Source organism: Erinaceus europaeus, chromosome 12 (genome assembly GCF_950295315.1).
Source record: "Erinaceus europaeus chromosome 12, mEriEur2.1, whole genome shotgun sequence".
Classification (NCBI taxonomy): Eukaryota; Metazoa; Chordata; class Mammalia; order Eulipotyphla; family Erinaceidae; genus Erinaceus; species Erinaceus europaeus.
In genome coordinates, this window is record NC_080173.1 from 64,289,246 (window position 1) to 64,310,542 (window position 21,297).

General features: G+C 40.4%; 1 protein-coding gene across 1 annotated transcript in view; it reads right to left on the bottom strand.

Moving 5' to 3' along the window:
* Nucleotides 1-9,865: 9,865 nt before the first annotated feature.
* The window catches only part of TEX14 (testis expressed 14, intercellular bridge forming factor), a 134,604-nt gene continuing 123,172 nt past the window's right edge, over nucleotides 9,866-21,297 (bottom strand). Inside the window, exons 30-32 of the mRNA XM_060203834.1 lie at nucleotides 17,446-17,555; nucleotides 10,604-10,655; nucleotides 9,866-10,200 (exon numbers count right to left, since the gene is read on the bottom strand). Of these exons, the coding sequence (XP_060059817.1) occupies nucleotides 10,164-10,200; nucleotides 10,604-10,655; nucleotides 17,446-17,555 (199 nt within the window). The 3' untranslated portion in view covers nucleotides 9,866-10,163. The remainder of the gene's footprint in view (nucleotides 10,201-10,603; nucleotides 10,656-17,445; nucleotides 17,556-21,297) is intronic.

Here is a 21,297-nt window from a genome sequence, read left to right on the forward strand (position 1 = left end):
ACTCTGGTACATGTGCTGCCGTGCATTGAACTCGGGACCTCATGCTTGAGAGTCCAATGCTTTATTCACTATGCCACCTCCTGGACCACTGTGTCTGTTTTTCTTTTTCTTTTTAATTTTTTATTTATAAAAAAGGAAATATTGACTAAACCATAGGATAAGTGGGGTACAGCTTCACACAATTCCCACCACCAGAATTCTGTATCCCATCCCCTCCCCTGATAGCTTTCCTATTCTTTAACCCTCTGGGAGTATGGACCTAAGGTCATTGTGGGGTGTAGAAGGTGGAAGGTCTGGCTTCTGTAATTGTTTTCCCACTGAACATGTTTGTTGACAGGTCGATCCATACTCCTAGCCTGTTTCTCTCTTTCAGAGCTCCAGAACATATTGGTGGGGTTGTCTGTCCAGGTAAGTCTGGTTGGCATCATGCTGGTATCTGGAACCCGGTGGTTGACAAGAGAGTTAATATACAAAGCCAAACAAATTGTTGACCAATCATGGACCTAAGGGCTGGAATAGTGCAGATGAAGAGTTGGGGGGTAAGGAGTCAGTCGGTATCGCAGTGGGTTAAGCGCAGGTGGTGCAAAGCACAAGGACCAGTGTAAGGATCCTGGTTCGAGCCATCTGCTCCCCACCTGAAGGGGAGACGCTTCACAGATGGTGAAGTAGGTCTACAGGTGTCTTTCTCTCCCCCTCTCTGTCTTCCCCTCCTCTCTCCATTTCTCTCTGTCCTGTCCAACAATAACAACATCAAAAACAACAATAACTACAACAATAAAAAAGGACAACAAAAGGGAATAAATAAATATTAAAAATTAAAAAGAGTTGGGGGGTCTTCCATTTTATAGATAGCTAGTAGGCATATTTTAGTTAAATTCCAAAGGGCCTGTGGCTATACTAGTTTTTGTTTTGTTTTGCTTTTTGCCCCTGAGCCTGAAATCTGATATGCCAGTGGATCCAAGTTATTGTCTGGGGAGATGATGTCATGGCTGGAAAAAGGAACAGAAAGCTGGATCAGGGAAGAGAGTAGCTCCCTGATATGGAAAATGGGTATACACATTTTTTTTTTCCTCCTCCAGGGTTATTGCTGGGCTCGGTGCCTGCAACATGAATCCACCGCTCCTGGAGGCCATTTTTTTCCCCCTTTTGTTGCCCTTGTTGTAGCTTCGTTGTGGTTATTATTATTGCCCTTGTTGACGCAATTCGTTGTTGGATAGGACAGAGAGAAATGGAGAGAGGAGGGGAAGACAGAGAAGGGGAGAGAAAGATAGACACCTGCAGACCTGCTTCACCGCCTGTGAAGCGACTCCCCTGCAGGTGGGGAGCGGGGGGCTCGAACCGGGATCCTTACGCCGGTCCCTGCGCTTTGCGCCACATGCGCTTAACCCACTACGCCACCGCCCGACCCCCGGGTATACACATTTTTAACTGTAAACCCCATCAACTTGATGTGATCTGGGGCTCATAATTAGCTTAGGAGCCTATGTGACCTCTGCATCCCTCTAGATCTGAGTTCTGTGGTCATGAGTAGGAACATTCCATGCTGCCCCAATATCAACCCATCTTCCTCAGGTGTAGCATAGAGTATGTTGTCCATCCTCCCTTTGGAGGATGGAACATTCTCTACCATTGTTGACCCAGGTTGAGGGCAAAGTCCTATGGGGGCCCACAAAGGGGTCTATTTTGTTGTTCCTGATAGAAATGACCGATAACAATGGAGATAAGGATTTATTCGAGGTCTAGAGCCATCATGTCTGTTTGGGAATTTCAGGACTCCCCGACTAGGGTCCCTGGTGTCTGTTTTTCTATATGAAAAAGAATAGGCCTGGAGCCATGAAGCCCCAGTGACCAAAAAAAAAAAAAAAAAAGGAAGAGGAGGAAGGAAAAAAAAATGTAATTAAAATTTTTTTTTAATCCCCCAATACTTTTATTTTTTAAATTTTTATTTTAAAAATGGAAATACTGATAAGACCATAGGATAAGAGGAGTACAATTCCACACAATTCTCACCACCAGAACTCTGTATCCAATCCCCTCCCTTGATAGCTTTCCTATTCTTTATCCCGCTGGGAGTATGGATCCAGGATCACTATGGGGTGCAGAAAGTGGGAGATCTGGCTTCTGTAATTGCTTCCCCACTGAACCAATAAAGAAATTTAAAAAAAAACAACACCTTCTTGAAAAGAGTAATAGTAGACACATATGTTTCAGTAATTACCCTAAATATTAATAGTCTGGATTATCAATTTAAAAGTCACAGAAGGCCTGAAAGTCCAGTTGCAACACACAGGACTATGCAAGAGGTTCTAGGTTTAAACCTTGGCACTACCAACAGCCAGAGTTGAGCTGTGCTCTGATGAAGGAGGAAAAGGAGGAGGAGGAAGAGGAGAGAAAGAGAGAGAGAGGAGAAATATAAAAAAAATGTAGGGGCTGAGAGGTAGCTCACTTAGAGATGCAAATTACCATGTGCGAGGCCCCATTTTCGAGCTCTGGCACAACGCTGGAGCGCCACACCATCAGGCTACACCCCAAAGACGCTGGAGAAGTACTATGATGTCTTTTTTTTATGTTGCTCTCTGTCTCTCTTTATATATATCTGAAATAAAAAGAATGAAAAAAAAAAATCAGGCCAGAAGCTGTGGGGTCATACATGAGCAAAGACCTAGCACCACCAAGAAAACAAATTTCTAACAAAAGAAAAAAAAAAAAGCAGAGTGGTTGAATGAGTTGGGAAAAAAATGCAACCTTTTGCTGTCTACAGGTATTGTTTTAGCTTCCAAGGCAAATTTAAATTCAAAGTAAAATGTTGGAAGGCACTCCTATAAGTATATGGTTAGAAAGGCAGGTAGTACCTAAATTTAGATAACATAATATTCCCAACTTAAAAAAAAACGGCCCAGGTGGTGGCGCACCTGGTTAAGCACACATAATACAGTGCACATGAACCCAGATTCAAGTCCCTGGTCCCCACCTGCAAGTGGAAAGCTTCACTGAGTGGTGAAGTAGGGCTGCAGGTGTCTATCTTCTCTCTCCCTTCCCTCTCAATTTGTCTCTTTTCAACAAAAAATAAAAATAAAAAGTAATAAGAAATAGGGATGGACATTATATAATGATTCAGGACTTAATTCGAAATGTTACATGTATTATTAACATATATGCACCCAATAAAGCACCAAAATATAGTAAACAATTATCAATGGAAGAAAAGAGTGACATTGATAGCAATAATAGTGAAAGTTTTTCTTTTTTCCACACAGTGTGTGAAGATACCGAAGCACCACTCTACTGATTATGAAGATTTCCGTTTGCATGGTACTCCCCTGTGGTGTCCAGGGACTTGAACTTGGGTCCTCATGCATGATAAAAATATGAGTTATTGGGGGCCGAGTGGTGGTACACCGGGTTAAACTCATGTAATGCTAAGTGCAAGGATCTGCACATGGGTCAGGTTCCAGCCCCCAACTCCCCACTTGCGGGGGACGCTTCACAAGCAGCAAAGTAGGTCTGCAAGTGTCTGTCTTTCTCTCTCCCTATCTCTCTTCCCATCTCAATTTCTCTCTGTCCTATTGAATAAAATGGAAAAAGAAAAAGAAAAAAAAAGCTTCCAGGAGCAGTGGATTCACAGTACAGGCACTGCAATAACCCTGGAGGCAAAAAAAAAAAAGTTATTAAGTCCCCAATAATATAGGACTTTTACAACCCACATATCTATTGACAGATCAAACCAAAAGTCAAATAAATAAGGAAACTATGACCTTAAATGAGGAACTAGGCCAGATAGGCCTATTAGATTATCTGTATTTACAGATTACTACTTCACACCCCACCTCAAACAAATGAATTTACATGATTTTCAAGTGCACCCAGAATATTTTTCAAGAATAGACTATGTGTAGAAACACATAGCAAGTTATCAAAAGATTATCAAAAGTTATCAAAAGACTGCAATCATAAGGGCCTGGAGAAAATGCTGCAATAGTTGTGCCCAGGACTTGCATATGAGAGGTCCTGGATTCAATCACCAATAGAGTTAAGCAATGCTCTGGGAAAAAACAAACTTTTTTTTTTTTGTAACCAGAGCACTGTTCAGCTTTGGCTTATGGTGGTGCTGGGGACTGAAAGTGGCACCTCAGAGCCTCAGGCATGAAAGTTGTTTGCATAATCATTATGCTGTCTCCCCAGCCCTTTTTTGTTCTTTTCAAGATAGAGACAGAGAGGCAGAAAGACAAAGAGAGAGAAAGGGTCAAAGAGATCACAGAATTGAAACTTCCATCAATGCAGTGGGGGTGAGGCTTGAACCTGGGTTGTACATGGTTTAAAAAAAAACAAACACTTTTTAAAAGACATTTATTTATTTATAAACACCAAACTTCTTTTTCCATTTTCTTTTCTTTCTTTCTTTCTTTCTTTTTTTTTTTAACCAGAGCACTGCTCAGCTCTGGCTTATGGTAGTGCAGGGGATAGAACCTGGGACTTTGAAGCCCCAGGCATGAGTCTTTGTATGCCCATTATGCTATCTACACTCTCCCAAAGATTCATTTATTTATGGGAATGGGGAGAACCAGAGTATCACTCTGGCATAAATGATGACCTCATGCTTATAAATTCAACACTTTGGCCACTGTGCCACTTCCTGGACCTCAAAAAAAATTTTTTTTAATTGTACCAAGTATTTTTTCTGATCGCAATGCTATAAAGTTAGAAATATACCACAAGTGGTCAAGGAGGTGGTGCAGTGGATAAGGAATTGGCTTCTCAAGAATGAGGTCTCAAGTTCAGTCCCCAAGTCCCTAGCAGCACATGTACCAGAGGGACTTCTGGTTCTCTCTCTCCTCCTATCTTTCTCATTAATAAATAAACAAGGGAGTCTGGCAATGGCGCAGCGGGTTAAGCGCACAAGGCACAAAGCGCAAGGATTGGCGGAAGGAACCCGGTTCTAGCCCCCAGCTCCCCACCTATGGGGGAGTCGCTTCACAAGCCGTAAAGCAGGTCTGCAGGTGTCTATCTTTCTCTGCTCCTCTCTGTCTCCCCATCTCTCTCCATTTCTCTCTGTCCTATCCAACAACGATGACATCAATTAATAACTGCAACAATAAAACAAGGGCAACAAAAGGAATAAATAAATAAAATATTAATAAATAAAATTTTGAAGAAGAGGAGGGGGGAGAAGGAGGAGAAGGAGAGGAGGAAGAAAAAGAAGAGGAAGAATGGGGAGGGATGAAGGGGAGGAGGAGGAGGAAGATGAGGAAGGGTACTTGTGCACTGTTATATGTACACTCAACCAGACACACCACCACCCAGCCCTGAAAAGGTGGTAGTCTTATCTATAATTAGTTAAAATTTGAGACCAGCTGATTTGACAGTTTTTTCCCATAAAATTCTACTTTAAATATGATGGTATAACCATCAGAATAAACTTTTGCTTAGGAAGATTATAATTTTCCTTGGAAGTTTATTAAGTGTGAGTTTGAACTTCCTCAACCTTTCATTTTCAACCTATGTGGTTAGATCTTAAGTCTCTTATAGGTAGAATATAGCTGGATTTTAGTTATGTAACTCCCATAATACCAACTTATTTCTAAGCCCTTGGCTGGTGGGGAACACAATAGCCCATTACTAACACCAACACATGTAAATACAATAGTCAGCACTCAGAAAAGGGCCAAAAATAATGTATTTTGGAAAACAGAAATTGAAATTAATCTGGAAATTTCTAGTAATTCATTTTTTTCAAAGATAACCCCAATAATTTTATTCAATACTGAGTCAATGTTTACTAACCAGCTATATGTCTGGACCTCTTTATGTATTTAAAAAAATTTTTTATTTATAAAAGGAAACATTGACTAAACCATAGGATAAGAGGGGTGCAACTCCACACAGTCCCCACCACCAGAACTCTGTATCCCATCCCCTCCCCTGATAGCTTTCTTATTCTTTAACCCTCTGGGAGTATGGACCCAAGGTCATTGTGGTATGCAGAAGGTTGAGGGTCTGGCTTCTGTAATTGCTTCCCCACTGAACATGAGTGTTGACAAATTGATCCATACTCCCAGCCTGTCTCTCTCCCTCTCCCTCTCCCTCTCCCTCTCCCCCTCCCCCCCCTCTCTCCCTCTCTCTGTATTTCTACAGCCTGGGAAAAACTGACTCAGTGCACTCCCAAAACTAGTCCTTACTCATAGAAAAGATGTGGAATTAGAAATAGAATTTATAGGGAGTAGAGCGGTAGCGCAGTGGGTTAAGTGCACGTGGCACAAAGCGCAAGGACCAGCATAAGGATACCAGTTCAAGCCCCTGGCTCCCCACCTGCAGGGGAGTTGCTTCACAAGCGGTGAAGCAGGTCTGCAGGTGTCTATCTTTCTCTCCCCCTCTTTGTCTTCCCTTCCTGTCTCGATTTCTCTCTGTCCTATCCAACAATGACATCAATAACAACAATGATAACTATAACAATAAAAAAACAAGGGCAACAAAAGGGAATAAATAAAAAATATATTAAAAACATTTAAATAAAAAAATAAATAGAATTTATAGGGGGTTGAATTGTTATGTGGAAAACTGAGAAATGTTACACATGTACAAACTACTGCATTTTACTGTCGACTGTAAATTATGAATTCCCCCAATAAAGAAAAAATGTTAAAAAATATATAGTTTATGGAGGCCAGGTGATAGTGCATCAGGTTAAGCGCACATGGCGTGAAGCGCAAGGACCGGCATAAGGATCCAGGTTCAAGCCACTGGCTCCCCACTTGCAGGGGAGTCGCTTCACAGGTGGTGAAGCAGGTCTGCAGGTGTCTTTCTCTCCTCCTCTCTGTCTTCCCCTCCTCTCTCCATTACTCTCTGTCTTATCCAACAACAATGACATCAACAACAATAAAAAAAATAAGGGCAACAAAAAAAATAGTTTATACGAGGTTGGGTGGTAGTGCTATGGGTTAAGTGCACATGGCACGAAGCGCAAGGACCGGTGTAAGGATACCAGTTCGAGCCACCTACAGGGGGGTCTACTTCACAAGAGGTGAAGCAAGTATGCAGGTGTCTTTCTCTCCCCCTCTCTGCCTTCCCCCTCCTCTCTCCATTTCTCTGTCCTATTCAACAACAATGACATCAATAACAACAATAACAATAACCACCACAACAACAAAACAAGAGCAACAAAAAGGGAAAAAAAAAAACAGCCTCCAGGAGCAGTAGATTCGTTGTGCAGGCACCAAGCCCCAGCAATAACCCTGGAGGCAAAAAGAAAAAAAAAGTTTATAAAGGATATATATTTTTTTTTCATAAAGTATATTTTGCCATCCTTTTTAACTTGTAATTAGCTCTTGGTATACTTCCACAATTCTTAAACTTTATTTAGGGCACTCTTGGACTAAAATCTAGTGAAAAGCAACTGCCTCTTATTTATGTGATGTTGAGCAGGTTACAGAACCCTGTATGGACAAATTTTCTCTTTTGTATACAAGGATCAGGGTGGTTGAAATAGGATAACATATGCACAAAAGACTCTCAGGCCTGAGGCTCCAAAGTCCTTCCAGGTTCAATCCTTGCCCCACCATAAGCCAGAGATGAATAGTCTTCTGGTTAAAATTTTTTTAAGTAAGGGTAATATTATCTAATTTTTAGATGCTGGAGTATTAGAAATAGTCACTTAGTAGCAAGTACTTCCTGAGTACCTAATGTATAAAGGTTTTATTCCAGCAGCAGGAGACATCTTAGTGAATAACTCAGACATGATCTCTGGCCTTAAGGAGTATATAGCTATAGACAGGGTATGTATGTAGGGGTAGAACCTTCTGTAACTGTGCTACATATGTGCTATGAAGTGAAATATGGTCAATTCAAATGACCTGTCCCTTCTTCACCAAGTTCTCTGAGTTAGGAAGCTCTTACAGACAAGTGCCTAAGACCATACAGATAGTTGATCAAATTTTCTGGGTCTCTCCCAAGTGTATAGGAGGAATGTATGCTACTAGTAAATTCCCCTTTATTTTTGCTCTTAGAAATCTGCTTCAGGGGGGGCCAAGCAGTGGCACACCTGTTTGAGTACACATGTTACAATGCACAAGGACCCAGGTTCAAGCCCCTAGTCCTCAACCTACAGGGAGAAAGCTTTCAGGAGTGATGAAGCAGGGCTATAGGTGTCTACCTCTCTCCCTCTCTATTACCCCCTTCTCTTCTGGCTATCTCTACCCAATAAATAAATAAAGCTAATAAAATTTAAAAGGGGGCTGGGTGGTTGCACACTTGGTTGAGTGCACATGTTAGTTCACAAGGACCCAGGTTTGAGCCCCTAGTCCTCACCTGCAGGGGGAAAGCTTTGCGAGTGGTGGAGTAGTGTTGCAGGTATCAGTCTCTCACCCTTCCCTCTTGATTTCTGGCTGTCTCTATATTCAATACATAAATATAATAAAAATACAAGTAATAAATTTTAAAAGAAAGAAATCTGCTTCAGCTTTGTTTATCTGTCTTGTCCTGAAGAATCCAGAGGTGGTGGTCCAGGAGGTGGCACAATGGATAAAGTGTTGGACTCCCAAGCTTGAGGTCCAGAGTTCAATCCCCAGCAGCACATGTACCAGAGTGCTATCTGGTTCTTTCTCTCTCTCTGCCTATCATTCTTCATGAATAAATAAATAAAATCTTTTTAAAAAATCCAGAGGTACATGATATTATTTCTTTCCACCCCAACATTATACATAGTATAATTTATAAACTACTTTGCCTTCCCTTGGTTATACAGGCAAGCAAATCCTTGATTTACAGCTTCCTATTTTATTTATTCAGGGTAAAAATTTGCAGAGATGTGAAATGTATGAATATGACCAATCATAACATGAAATAATCAGCTTTTTAAAAAAGTTGATTTATGAGAAAAATAGGAGAGAGAGAAAACCAGACATCACTCTGGTGCATGTGCTGCTGGGGATTAAACTCAGGACCTCCTGCTTGAGAGCCCAGTGCTTTATCCACCATCTCTCCATCTCTCAGACCATGGAACTACTCAGTTTTCAAAAACAGAAGACATACAGGGCCCAGTGGTAGTGCAGCCAGCAGGTTAAGTGCACTAGGCGTGAAGCACAAGGACTGGTATAAAGATCCCAATTTGAGCCCGGCTCCTCACCTGCAGGGGGCGGGGTCGCTTCACAGAAGCAGGTCTGCAGGTGTCTGTCTTTCTCTCCCCCTCTCTTCTCTCAATTTCCCTGTCCTATCCAACAACAACAACAATAGCAATGGCAACAATAACAACAAGGGTAAAAAAAAAAAAAGAAGAAAACATACTACAGTTGGAGATGGGGAAAAGCAAGGCCTACTAAGTACTTACCAAGACACATTAAAATGATGGCAGAGTACTTCTGAACAACACACAGTTTCAAAAAAGAGGCTTCTATTCTTATACAAAGACTTCACATTTGAGGTAGATAAAGGCATAACAGTCTACTAAATATAAGGTTAGACACATGTATGCATCTAGCTAGTAGTCATAAGAGACTAGAGAAAATGTTGTGATAACAATCTTATCATCAAGATCATTTCAGAAATTTTGTTTCTCCAAGACAATAATATTTACACTCATATACAGAGATGATGCCAATTTGCCTTAAAGAGTTCAAAGATGTTGGGCTTTTAATACCACCTAAACTTTTTAGTGTAAAAGTCAATTCTAGCTGGAATGGAAATGTGGTAATCCTGGTTAAGAGGGAGATAGCATTTCTGATTATGAAACACAGTTTATAGAATGGGTGGTACTTGTGAATGTTAATTTTCAAACTTTATAACAGAAACTAAAACCTCTCTGGATGGTAATTCTTCTCTTTGGACTCCCAATAACTCAAACACAAATGTATAGCATACACAGCTAAAACCAAACTGGTATTAAAAGTAAACATTTTATTTCAAAAGTTTCTATCAACAAAACCAGAAGTCATTTGGGTACAATGAGAATTTTTTTTATAATCAAAACTATTTTTTTTCCTTTTTAGATATCTGACTGAAAAAAAATGACTAACTTTTCTGTGAACAGACAGGGTCAAGACATTATGTCCACTGTGGCAGCTAAACACAGTGTGAGTTACCAAATCATCACCTTAATGGTGACTGAAGGAAGATGGGAGTTCAAAACCAGGATATTCAAACTCAGGCCAGGAGATTCTCTGATCCAATTCTGGTCATTCTGCCAAGTCACTCTGATCCAGCACAATTATCCTGTGTGTATGTTAAAGAAAAAACAAAACAGAAAAGTGAGTTTCAAAATGGCAGACATATTTAAGACACAAATAGTCTTTTTTATTCAACTGAATTCAAGAGAAAGGAATACTGATCTTCAAAGTAAAAATAGATTATGATCAACTAGTCTGTCATGGGAATGGCAAAATAAAGTGGTAGCAGCATCTTCCACATGCCCCATCTAAAACTGCTTTTGCAGTAAGTCTACCCATTATTTAATCAAATTTGGCATTCTTTTTACCTCAGAGCTTAATTAATAACATTAACATTTAAATTTTGAGAAATTTTAAATTCAATTTCAAATCTTTGCTAGTAAATACTTAAAATTGGTTTATGTTGTCTATAATGAATTCTGACCTATAAATACCTGGTATCTCATTACCTGGATGGCTCAGACCAACCCAGTCGCTTCCAAAAACAGGTTTTTAGTTCATCTTGATGAAAAATGGAAGAAAAAAAAAACAATCTGATTACTTTCTACATCAGAGTGCCCGTATTCAGCAATTGCATTAGTACTCTCTATCCAATTTAGGGTTGACAGATCATTTACCTACAAAGGTGGTTTCTTCAATAGAAATTAAAAAAAAAAAAAACAACTTTCTAATAGCACAATTCATAGGACTTCCCCTCCCTCTCCCCTGCTTCTGTAGTTCCCTGCCACAGCAGGCACACTAATGATGCTAATTCACATATCTATAATATACTTTTAGTGGAATTAATCCTGACTAAATGTTCACACTCTAGACCCAATGCCAGTCAGGTTCCTGAAGGAAATAGAACAGATCCCTGGACTCCAATAAAGTGACTAACTTCAGAGGTGCAATCAGATTTAAGGAAGCAGACAAGAGATGGTAAGGTATCCAGTGCACAGAGAAGTCATTGTCACTCTTAAATATGAAGGGACTAGGGGGTGATGGGAGGGTGGGGGTGGCTAGAATAGGACAGTTATTTGAAAACAATGAGACCCGGAACTGAGGGAAATAGACTAATTTGTTTTGTGTGTCTATTCTCAACATTTTTATCTAATGTAATATTTGAGGCCATAGCCAGAGCATTTAATCAACAAGAAATAATAGAAATACAGATTGGTAAAGAAGAATTGGGGAGTTGGGTGGTAGCACAGCGAGTTAAGTGCACATGGCACAAAGTGCAAGGGCCAGCATAAGGATCCCGGTTCGAGCCCTAGGCTCCCCACCTGCAGGGGAGTCGCTTCACAAGCAGTGAAGCAGGTCTGCAGGTGTCTGTCTTTCTCTCCCCCTCTGTCTTCCCCTCCTCTCTCCATTTCTCTCTGTCCTATCCAACAATGACAACAAAAATAACTACAACAATAAAACAACAAGGGCAACAAAAGGGAATAAATAAATGTTTTTAAAAAATGATTTTTTTTTCACCAGAGCTCTGCTAAACTCTGGCTAATGATGGTGCTGGGGATTGAACCTGGAACTTCAAAACCTTAGAAATGAGAGTCTCATAAAGAGGAATTGCAAACATTGCTACTTGTATAGAAAATACTTATGATTCCCACTAACAACCTATTAAAAACAATGAATGAGTTCAGTAAAATGGCAAGCTTTATACAATCGATATACAGAAATCTGTTACACTCCTATATGTGATAAACAGCTTTAAAAAATGTAATGAAATAAAACAATTCCATTCATAATTGCATCAAAAATAAGTAGGAGTGAATTTAATATAACAAAAACTATGAGATGTTATTAAAAGATGTAGGAGACAGAGAGATGAAAACATATTTCATGTTCATGGATGGGGATAATTAATAGTTTAAATGACCTAAATCTTACCTAAAGCAATGTATAGGGTCTAGAGAGATAACTCAATGGTTATGCAAAAATACTTTATATCTGAAGCACCAAAGATCCCAGGTTTAATCCTCAGCAGTCTTTTGGTGTTACAAAAAAAAAAAAAAAAAGAAAGAAAAGTGAGACTGCTGACCTAGCGTGGTGGCTCTGCACAAAGGCCTTAATGCCTAAGGCAACAGAGCTTCAGGTTCAAATCCCAATCTCATTAGAAACCAGAGGTACACCCCTCTGGTGAAGAAGGAGGAGGAGGAGGAGGAGGAGGAGGAGGAGGCGGGGGAGGGGGAGGGGGAAGAGGAAGAGGAAGAAGAGGGGAAGGGAGGGGGAGAGGGAGAAGGAGGGAGAGGGAGAAAGGGAGAGGGAGAAGAGGAAGAAGGAGGAGGAGGAGGAGAAGGAGAAGGAGGAGGAAGAGGATGAGGAGGAGGAGAAGGAGAAGAAAGGGGTCAGGCGGTAGCGCAGTGGGTTAAGCACATGTGGCGTGAAGTGCAAGGACTGGTTCGAGCCCCCGGCTCCCCACCTGCAGGGGAGTCGCTTCATAAGCAGTGAAGCAGGTCTGCAGGTATCTGTCTTTCCCTCTACCTCTCTACCTCCCCCTCCCCTCTCAATTCCTCCTCTCTCTATTTCTATCTGTCCAATAACATCATCAATGACAACAACAATAATAACCACAACAACAATAAAACAACAAGGACAGCAAAAGGGAAGAAAAAAATAGCTTCCAGGAGCAGTGGATTCGTGGTACAGGCACTGAACCCCAGCAATAACCCTGGAGGCCAAAATAAAAAAAAAAAAAGAAGGAGGAGGAAAAAAGAAAAAAAATCTAAAGCAATGTAGAAATTAAAGATAAACTTATAAGAATTCCAATGAAGGAGGCTAGGCAGTGGTGGCACACCTGGTTAAGTGCAGAGTACTAAGCACAAAGACCTATACAAGAATCTGGGTTTGAGCCAGCCGTGGGCTCCCGACCTGCAGGGAAGATGCTTCACAAGTAGTGAAGCAGGTCTGCAGGTGTCTGTCTTTTCCTCTACCTCTCTACTTCCCCCTCCCCTCTCAATTTCTCTCTTTTTATCCAAAAAAAAAAAAAAAAGGAAAAAAGATGGATGCCAGAGCAGTGGATTTGTAGTGCCGACACCTATCCCCAGCAATAATGCTGAAGGCAAATTAGAAGGAAAAAAAAAAATTCCTGTGAATTTTAAGCAAATAGAACAAAACTTACTGTTATAATTTATGTAAATATATATAATGTAATCTTCAATTTATATTTTATATTTACATAAAAGATCCTGAATAGCTTTTTCCCATGTGTTTATTTCAGAGTCAAAGCATTCTTGAAAATAATGGAAGCATCATATTACCAGACTTCAAGCTATACTAAAAGAGTATTGCACTAAAATAAAAACAGATGCATTATTCAAAGGAATTGAACTGAGGACACAGAAATAAAAATACTCAAGATCATGAGATAACACAGCGGGTGGGCTCCATTGCTGGCACCACATGACAGCACCAAAGGAAGCTCCATAGATTAAAAACATATATAGTATATTTTACATATAACATATTATATAGTAATTACATTATATATAGTATGTATATATTTAGGAGAGAGAGAGCAGAGCACTGCTCAGCTCTTGCCTCTGGCAGTGCAGAGGGGAATTGAACCTGGAGCCCCCAGAGCCTCAGGCATGAAGGTCTTCTGGATAACCATTATGCTATCTCCCTAGTCAGCTCCATGGACATAATAGAGATGCTTGGTGTTGCTCTACTCTCTGTCTGCCCCCCTTTTTCCTACTCTAAATATATATAATGTTAGAAATCGGCAGGGGAGAGGACAAGTGCTGGGAGATGGCTGACCCGTAGAGTATCCACTTTACCATGCACAAGGATCTGGGTTCAAGTCTTGAGCCAGTACATGAAAGCACCTGCATGGAGAATCTTCACAAGCTGTTGAGCAGTAATGTGGTAGCTCTCTTTGTCTTTCCAAGTCCCTATCTACCTATCTATCTATCTATCTATCTATCTATCTATCTATCTATCTCTATCTAAAAGTAGATAGGAGATCTATGTATCTATCTCTATCTAAAAGTAGAGATAGAGATAGGAGTGGGGGAGGGGAGATTGACTCTTAGGAACAGTGGAATCATGCAGGTTCAGAGGCCCAGGCAAAAAAAAATAATGAGCTGGCAAGACAGCTGGGTAGTATTGCACGTGTGAGGCTCTCACTATTTATTGGCACCACATAAAAACAAAGGGAAACAAATCCAAACACGTATCAACACTTAATCTAGAACAAACGACTCAAGACCATAAGTAGAAAGAAAAGAAAATCTCGGGAGTCGGGCTGTAGCTCAGCGGGTTAAGTGCAGGTGGCACAAATCACAAGGACCGGCATAAGGATCCCGGTTCGAGCCCTGGCTCCCCACCTGCAGGGGAGTCGCTTCATAGGCGGTGAAGCAGGTCTGCAGGTGTCTATCTTTCTCTCCCCCTCTCTGTCTTCCCCTCCTCTCTCCATTTCTCTCTGTCCTATCCAACAACGACAACATCAATAACTACAACAATAAAACAACAAGGGCAACGAAAGGGAATAAATAAATATAAAATTAAATTAAAAATTAAAAAAAAAGAAAAGAAAATCTCTTCAACAAATGGTGTTGAAAAAACTGAACCAGGGCTGGGTGGTGGCGTACCTGATTAAGTGCATGTATTAATATGCACAAGGACCCAGGTTCAAGCCCCAATCCCCACCTGCAGGTTGGAAGATTCACAAGTGGTGGAGCAGGGCTGCAGGTGTCTGTCTCTTTTTCCCCCTCTATCTTCTCTCCCTCTCAATTTCTCTCTGTTCTAGCAAATAAAAAACATAAAGTTTAAAAAAATTTTAAAGAAAAAACTGGTCAAAACCAAAATGGATAAAACATTTGGATTTAAGTCTCCAAACCATAAAGTACTTTAAAGAAAACCTAAATGATGGCCTCTGCGATGTCAGCATTAGAGATCTCTTCGGAGATTTGACCCCAGCAACAAAGGAAATGAAAACAAAATTTTAACAAAATGGAAGCAACTCTAAACTCAAGGGGATTATAGGTTTTGTTTTTGTAGAGCCAGGGCCTGTACATGCATAATTTTACTTCTCAGAGACTGATTTTTTTTTCATTCAGATAGAGACAGAGATAGTCTCCCTCCCCCAGTACTATGGTAATCCCACATGTGCCAGAGCTAGGATATGGGCTACATGTATGGCAAGGCACACACTCTACCTGGGGAACTAGCTCTCTGACCCTCAGGAGAACTGTGAGAAACAACATATCAAATGAGTAAAAAAAAATACGGGGTGGTTTCATCTACATGTGTAATACGAGGAAATAAAGTAGATTAATGAACAAAATAAAATGAACCTCTGATAACAGAACTTAAGTTGCCAAGGGGAGAAGGTAAGAGGTGAAAGTAAAGGTAAAGGGGGTTCAATGGATGGTCGTAGCTTTTGTTTGATTTGTTTCTTTTTAAGACAGAGATAGAGGGGGGGAGGAGGGGAGAGAGAGAGGGGGAGAGAGAGAGACTGAGACCACAGCCAAGAAACTTCCATCAGTGGGGTGGGAGACCGGGGCTCGAACCGGATCAAGCACGTTGTAAAGAAGCACACTATTCAAGTGAGCTATCTTGCCACCCCTGATCATGGTAGTTTTTTCTAAAAAAATAAAACATTTAGCGGGCCAGGCAGTAGCACAGTGGGTTAAACACACGTGGTGTGAAGTGTAAGGACCAACATAAGGATCCCAGTTGGAACATCCGGCTCCCCACCTGCAAGGGGTCACTTCACAAGTGGTGAAGCAGGTCTGCAGGTGTCTATCTTTCTCTCCCCCACCTCAATTTCTCTCTGTCCTATCCAAGAACAACAACAGCAATAACAACAACAATAATAGCAACAACGATAAACAACAAGGACAACAAAAGGGAAAAAATGGCCTCCAGGAGCAGTGGATTCATAGTGCAGGCACGGAGCCCCTGGAGGCAAAATTAAGTAAGTAAGTAAGTTAAGTAAATAAAACATTTTAAGGGCAGAGATAGATAGCATAATGGTTATAAAAAGAGACTCTCATGCCTGAGACTCTGGAAGTCCCAGGTTCAATCCCCTGTACCACTATAAGCCAAAGCTGAGTAATGCTCTGGTTTAAAAACAAAACAAAGAAAAAATGTTTAAGACTAAATTTTCTTTGAGCACATCTTTAATTCAAGAACAACCTGCCTAATTCTTCCTAACTTTCTACATAATTTACATCTTTTGATTGTTCGCCTCTGATTATTTAAAAAGATGTATCCTAATTTCTAGTAGAATGAGTTTAAAAGAAAAGTGCTTGTGGCAGGACACTGCTTCTAAGGGTGATGAAGTGCTGAAGTTGACAGCCAGTGGAAGTAATACTCTAACTGCTCTCCTTTTCTCTGATCTTCTGCCAAACCCTTCCACTGGTCAACAGGAAGCCAGCTGGCCAGGAAGCCCAGGAGATGCTCTCCATAAGGGACGGTACCCAGAGCACAAAGCAGGCAGAGAAAGAAGAATGAGAATGAACAAGCATACCAGATGACCTGCAAAATATTCTCTAACTTTCTGAATAAAGGAAGCTTAAAGATAGGAGTGTGTCATCTGAGTGGCATACCAACATAGTTTTGAAATGTTGTTAATATATAGTTAGAGTTTTGACATTACTTACAGACTCCATTTAAATTCTATGGTTTGTGATAGCTTATTGGATTCTGAGGCCTCTGCGTGAGTTAAATTTAGTACTTTCTGAAGACAGTAGCAAAACACCTCTTCTGATTATGTGCATGATAAGGATAATGAGATGAGCTAGGGGATTGATTTAGAAACAGAATCTGTTATTACTGATGTGTGGTGAAGCTATGATTGGGCTGAATTATATGGAAATGTGTAGGAGGATTCTGTATAGTACCTAGAAAACACTTATTTCTTCAATTCTTTTTTTTATATTTATTTATTTTACATGAGAGAGAGATCAAAGCACTGCTCTGCTCCAGCATATGGAGTCTGGGGCCTATACACATTTAATTCTTGCACTGAGTCACCTTCCCAGATGCTGGGGGGGCTTCTAAATAATTTATATGCTCATCAAAGTCCAAAAACTACAGTATACAAATGTATAAATTCATACCTTCTTTTTCTTTCTTTTTGCCTCCAGGGTTATTGCTAGGGTTCAGTGTCAGCACTAATGCTCCTGGTGGCTATTTTTCCCCTTTTATTGGACAGGACAGAAAGAAATTGAGGGCGGAGGGGAAGATAGAAAGAGAAAGAGAAAGACAGACACCTGCAGACCTGCTCAATCGCTCATGAAGAGACCCCCCCTGAAGGTAGGGAGCAGGATGCTTGAACCAGGATCCTTGCATAAATTCATACCTTCTTCAAAAGTCCCTAAAAAGCTCTCTGATTTTCTTTTCTCTGGCTTGATGCCTGCTTCCTCTTTCCTCTTCTTTTCACCAACTTCTTGATCCTTGGTATTTGTTTCCCTTCAATGACAATGATTTGGGGCATCAAACCACAAGCATAATGGCCAGGGGAACAGAACTTTATTCCAAAAGAAACATAATTGTAGCTAGCACTGTGGAGTGTTTCCTAAGGGCTAGGTTCTGGTTCAAGTGCTAGAACATATATTAACTCACTTAATTTCCATCACAACTATGTAAACCACAAAGTATCCCCATAAAATAATGAAAGAACTCAGGCACAAAGAAATTTAAAAAGTCTAGGAAAATAGAACTATCCTAGACTCTGCTTTCAACTACTAGGTACTCCTGTTTAAAAGGGATAAAAGAAGCATTTCACTAATGTTTTAGTTGGTGTCCATTTTACAGCAGCCTTTCATTTTATCACCTCATCATCATTTCCTAAACAGGCTTCTAACTTTAGTAAAATATCTCATTAAAGCATCTAACACACTTCTCAAGTTAATAAGCAGAAACCATACCTATAACTAACTGTACAATAAGCTCCTTAAGGGCAGAGGTATGTCTGTCTACTCTTCTGTATCTTCGGTCCCTACCACAATTCTGGACTCATTGTCAGTACTCAAAAGGTGCTGACTTGGCCAAACTGACACTGTTTTAAGGCTTTACATCTGTTGTCATGTGGTGGGTACACAAAATGTGTACAGTGAGTGAAAATAAAATCATCTAGAATGACTGTGTTTCCTCCAACTTGTCATTTGTAATAAAACCATCTGCTCTAGAGTGGGGATCACTTTCAGGATTTCTCCCACCTCCTCTAAATGCCCCCAAACCAGTCTTCCAGCCTCTGTTTAAGCAGGAGGAATTGCTATTAAAGTGTAAAGGCTGATGTTTCCCCTCCCAGATAGTATAACTATTAGAAAGTTTGTACCTTGTTGAATAAAAAATCTCTTAGTTTGCAGTTTCTAGTCACCAGCTCTGCCATTTGAAGCAGATAAGAGTAAACTGATTCTCTTCACTTTACAGTATTTCAAGTATTTGAGGGCAGCTATCAAATTCTCCATTCCATCTGCCCTTCTCAAGCTGAGCCTACCCAGGTCTTTCAGCTGTTCTCATATGACATAGTTTCCAGACCTTTGACCATTCTGTGTAAACCGCCCCCACCCCACCCCCACCCCGCCGTGCTTGCTTGTGAATGTCCCTTTTAAAATGTGACACTCCACTTCTATCAGGAACATCGTTATAAGCCCTTTTGTGGGATTTTCTTCAGGATCATACCCTCACTATGAACTATCAATGATAAAAACTACCCCCACTCTCCAACGAGAGGCTTGGGTCAGCCTATTCTGACATTCTAAGAAAAATGGTCTTGAAATGAGTGCAGCCTCTAATGTTGCCAGCTGTGACCATGGATGGACTGTGAACACTGATAAGGACTCAGAGGTTAAACAGGCTCCTGTGCTAAGTATGAACAGATAGTTGTATTTAGATTGTCTTCACGTTTGGGAACTACTCTCTGCCCTGATCCAGCTTTCTAGTCCTATTCTCAACTCTGACACTATATTCCCAGATAATATTTTTAGTCCTGCAGGTTAGCTATCACACTCCAGCAAAAATTATTACAGTAATGGGCCCCTAGGACCATACCTAAAATAAACTTCCTAGCTTCTATCCACCCTAAAACTCCTATCCCCTTTTGCTCTATTCCTACTTTATGGCTCCTATTAATTAATCATCTTGTCCCACTTTATATCTTACTGCCTTTCAGCCATCAAGTTACAGATGCCACTACCATTTCATACTAACTCCCTGGGCAGATGACCTCACCAATATAATCCTAGAATCTCACCTCTCCAGAGCCCTACCCCACTAGGGAAAGACAGTAACAGTCTGGGGATATGGATCGACTGCCAACACCCATGTCCCGTGGAGAAGCAATTACAGAAGCTGCAACCCATAAAGAATTTTGGTCCATAGACCCAGAGGGGTAAATGTTAGGGGAAGATGACCAGAGGGTTCTGAATTCCAATTCCATCGGAACCCAGAAAGAGAAAAGGAAAAGAAAGAAATGGACAAACAGAAGTAGTAGGTGTGAGTTAGAAGGGAAAAGCAGGACCATAAAAAAAAAAAAAGGGCAAATATATATAAATATTGATAGTTATAAAAGTAATAGTCAATCCCTATCTGTGATCTTGGGAGAACTACTGCAGTTTCCACTGAAGGGAATGGGGACATAGAACTCTTGATGGTGGAAAAGGTGTGGAATTATACTCATTATAATTTTGTAAATTGATATTAAACTGCTAGTAATTTTTTTTTTAATGTGACACCCAAAAAGTAGCCTCGCACTGTGGCCTAGGTGTCCTCTTACTAGCATAAAACATCACCTTGATCTAGACAGAACACTTCCCTGTGTCCAGCATTAATGCTGCATTGATCTGTTTGGCAACTGCATTAAATTGAGGCTTCATGGAATTGTTGCTGACATCTTGTTCAAGAAGAACTTTCTGGGGCCAAGGATATAGCATAATGGCTATGCAAAACAACTTTCATTCCTGATGCTTCAAGGACCCAGGTTCAATCTGCTGTACTACCATAAGTCAGAACTAAATGATGCTTTGGAAAAGAAAAACAAAACAAAACAAAACAAAACAAAACTAAGGAAAATAGCACAATAGCTATGCAACAAGCCTTTCATGCTTAAGGTACTAAAGGTCTCAGGTTCAGTGGCTCAATCTCCAGTACCGGCATAAAGCAGAACTGTTCAATGTTCTGGAAAAACAAAGAAAGCAGTCTGGAAAGTAGTGCAGTAGACAAAGTGTTCAAAATATGGGATACCAAGTTTGATTTCTGACACTGCATGTGGCAGAGTGGTGCTCTGGCTCTCCTTTTTTTTTAAGTTTAAGAACTTTTTTAATATTTATTTTGTATAACTATCATGCTGTCTCCTGAGCCCAGCCTTCTCTCTCATTAGTAAATAAATAAAATCTTAAAAAAAAAAAAAAAGAATTTCCTGAATTCCTGCTGGATCTCAAATGCATGCCATTGCTGGACACATAAAAATAACACATATTTCCTGTCTTCAATTCAATCATATGAGTAGAACCTCTTATGAAAAAATTCCCCAGGGGGCTAGGAGACAGCTCTCTCAGTATATGGTGCACTTTACCATGCAGGAGGGCTTGGGTTTGAGCTTAGGTTTTCACATGATAGCACCTGAATGGGAGAAGATTTATGAGCGGTGAAGCAGAAGGCAAATGCCTTTACCTCTCTCTGCCTTTATCTTCCTCTCTATCTTAAAAAAAAAAAAAAAAAAGGGTAGAAGGGTCCACTGGAAGTCCCACTGACAAGCCTGGTAGTAAAACAATAATAATAATAGCTATTTTATATTATTATTCTGCATTGGAAGATAGGTAGACAGCATAGTAGTTATGCAGAAAATATGCGTGTAAAAGGTCCTAGATTTATTTTTTATTATATTTATTTATTGGATAGAGATAGTCATAAATCAAGAGAGAAGGAGGAGTAGAGCGACATCTGTAGCACTTCTTCATCATTGGCAAAGCTTTCTCCCTGCAGGTGGGGAGCAGGGGATTGAACCTGGGTCCTTGCACATTGTAACATGTGTGCTCAACCAAGTGTGCCACCAGCCGGGCCCCAAAAGGTCTTAGATTTAATGGTTAGCACCACCTATAGCCAAGGCTGAGGAGTGATCTGGTTAAAAGGAAAAAAAAAAAAAACCCTCCATATTTTGCACATACCTATCACAAGGAAATGAAAGATAGTACCCATGTATAAACAACTG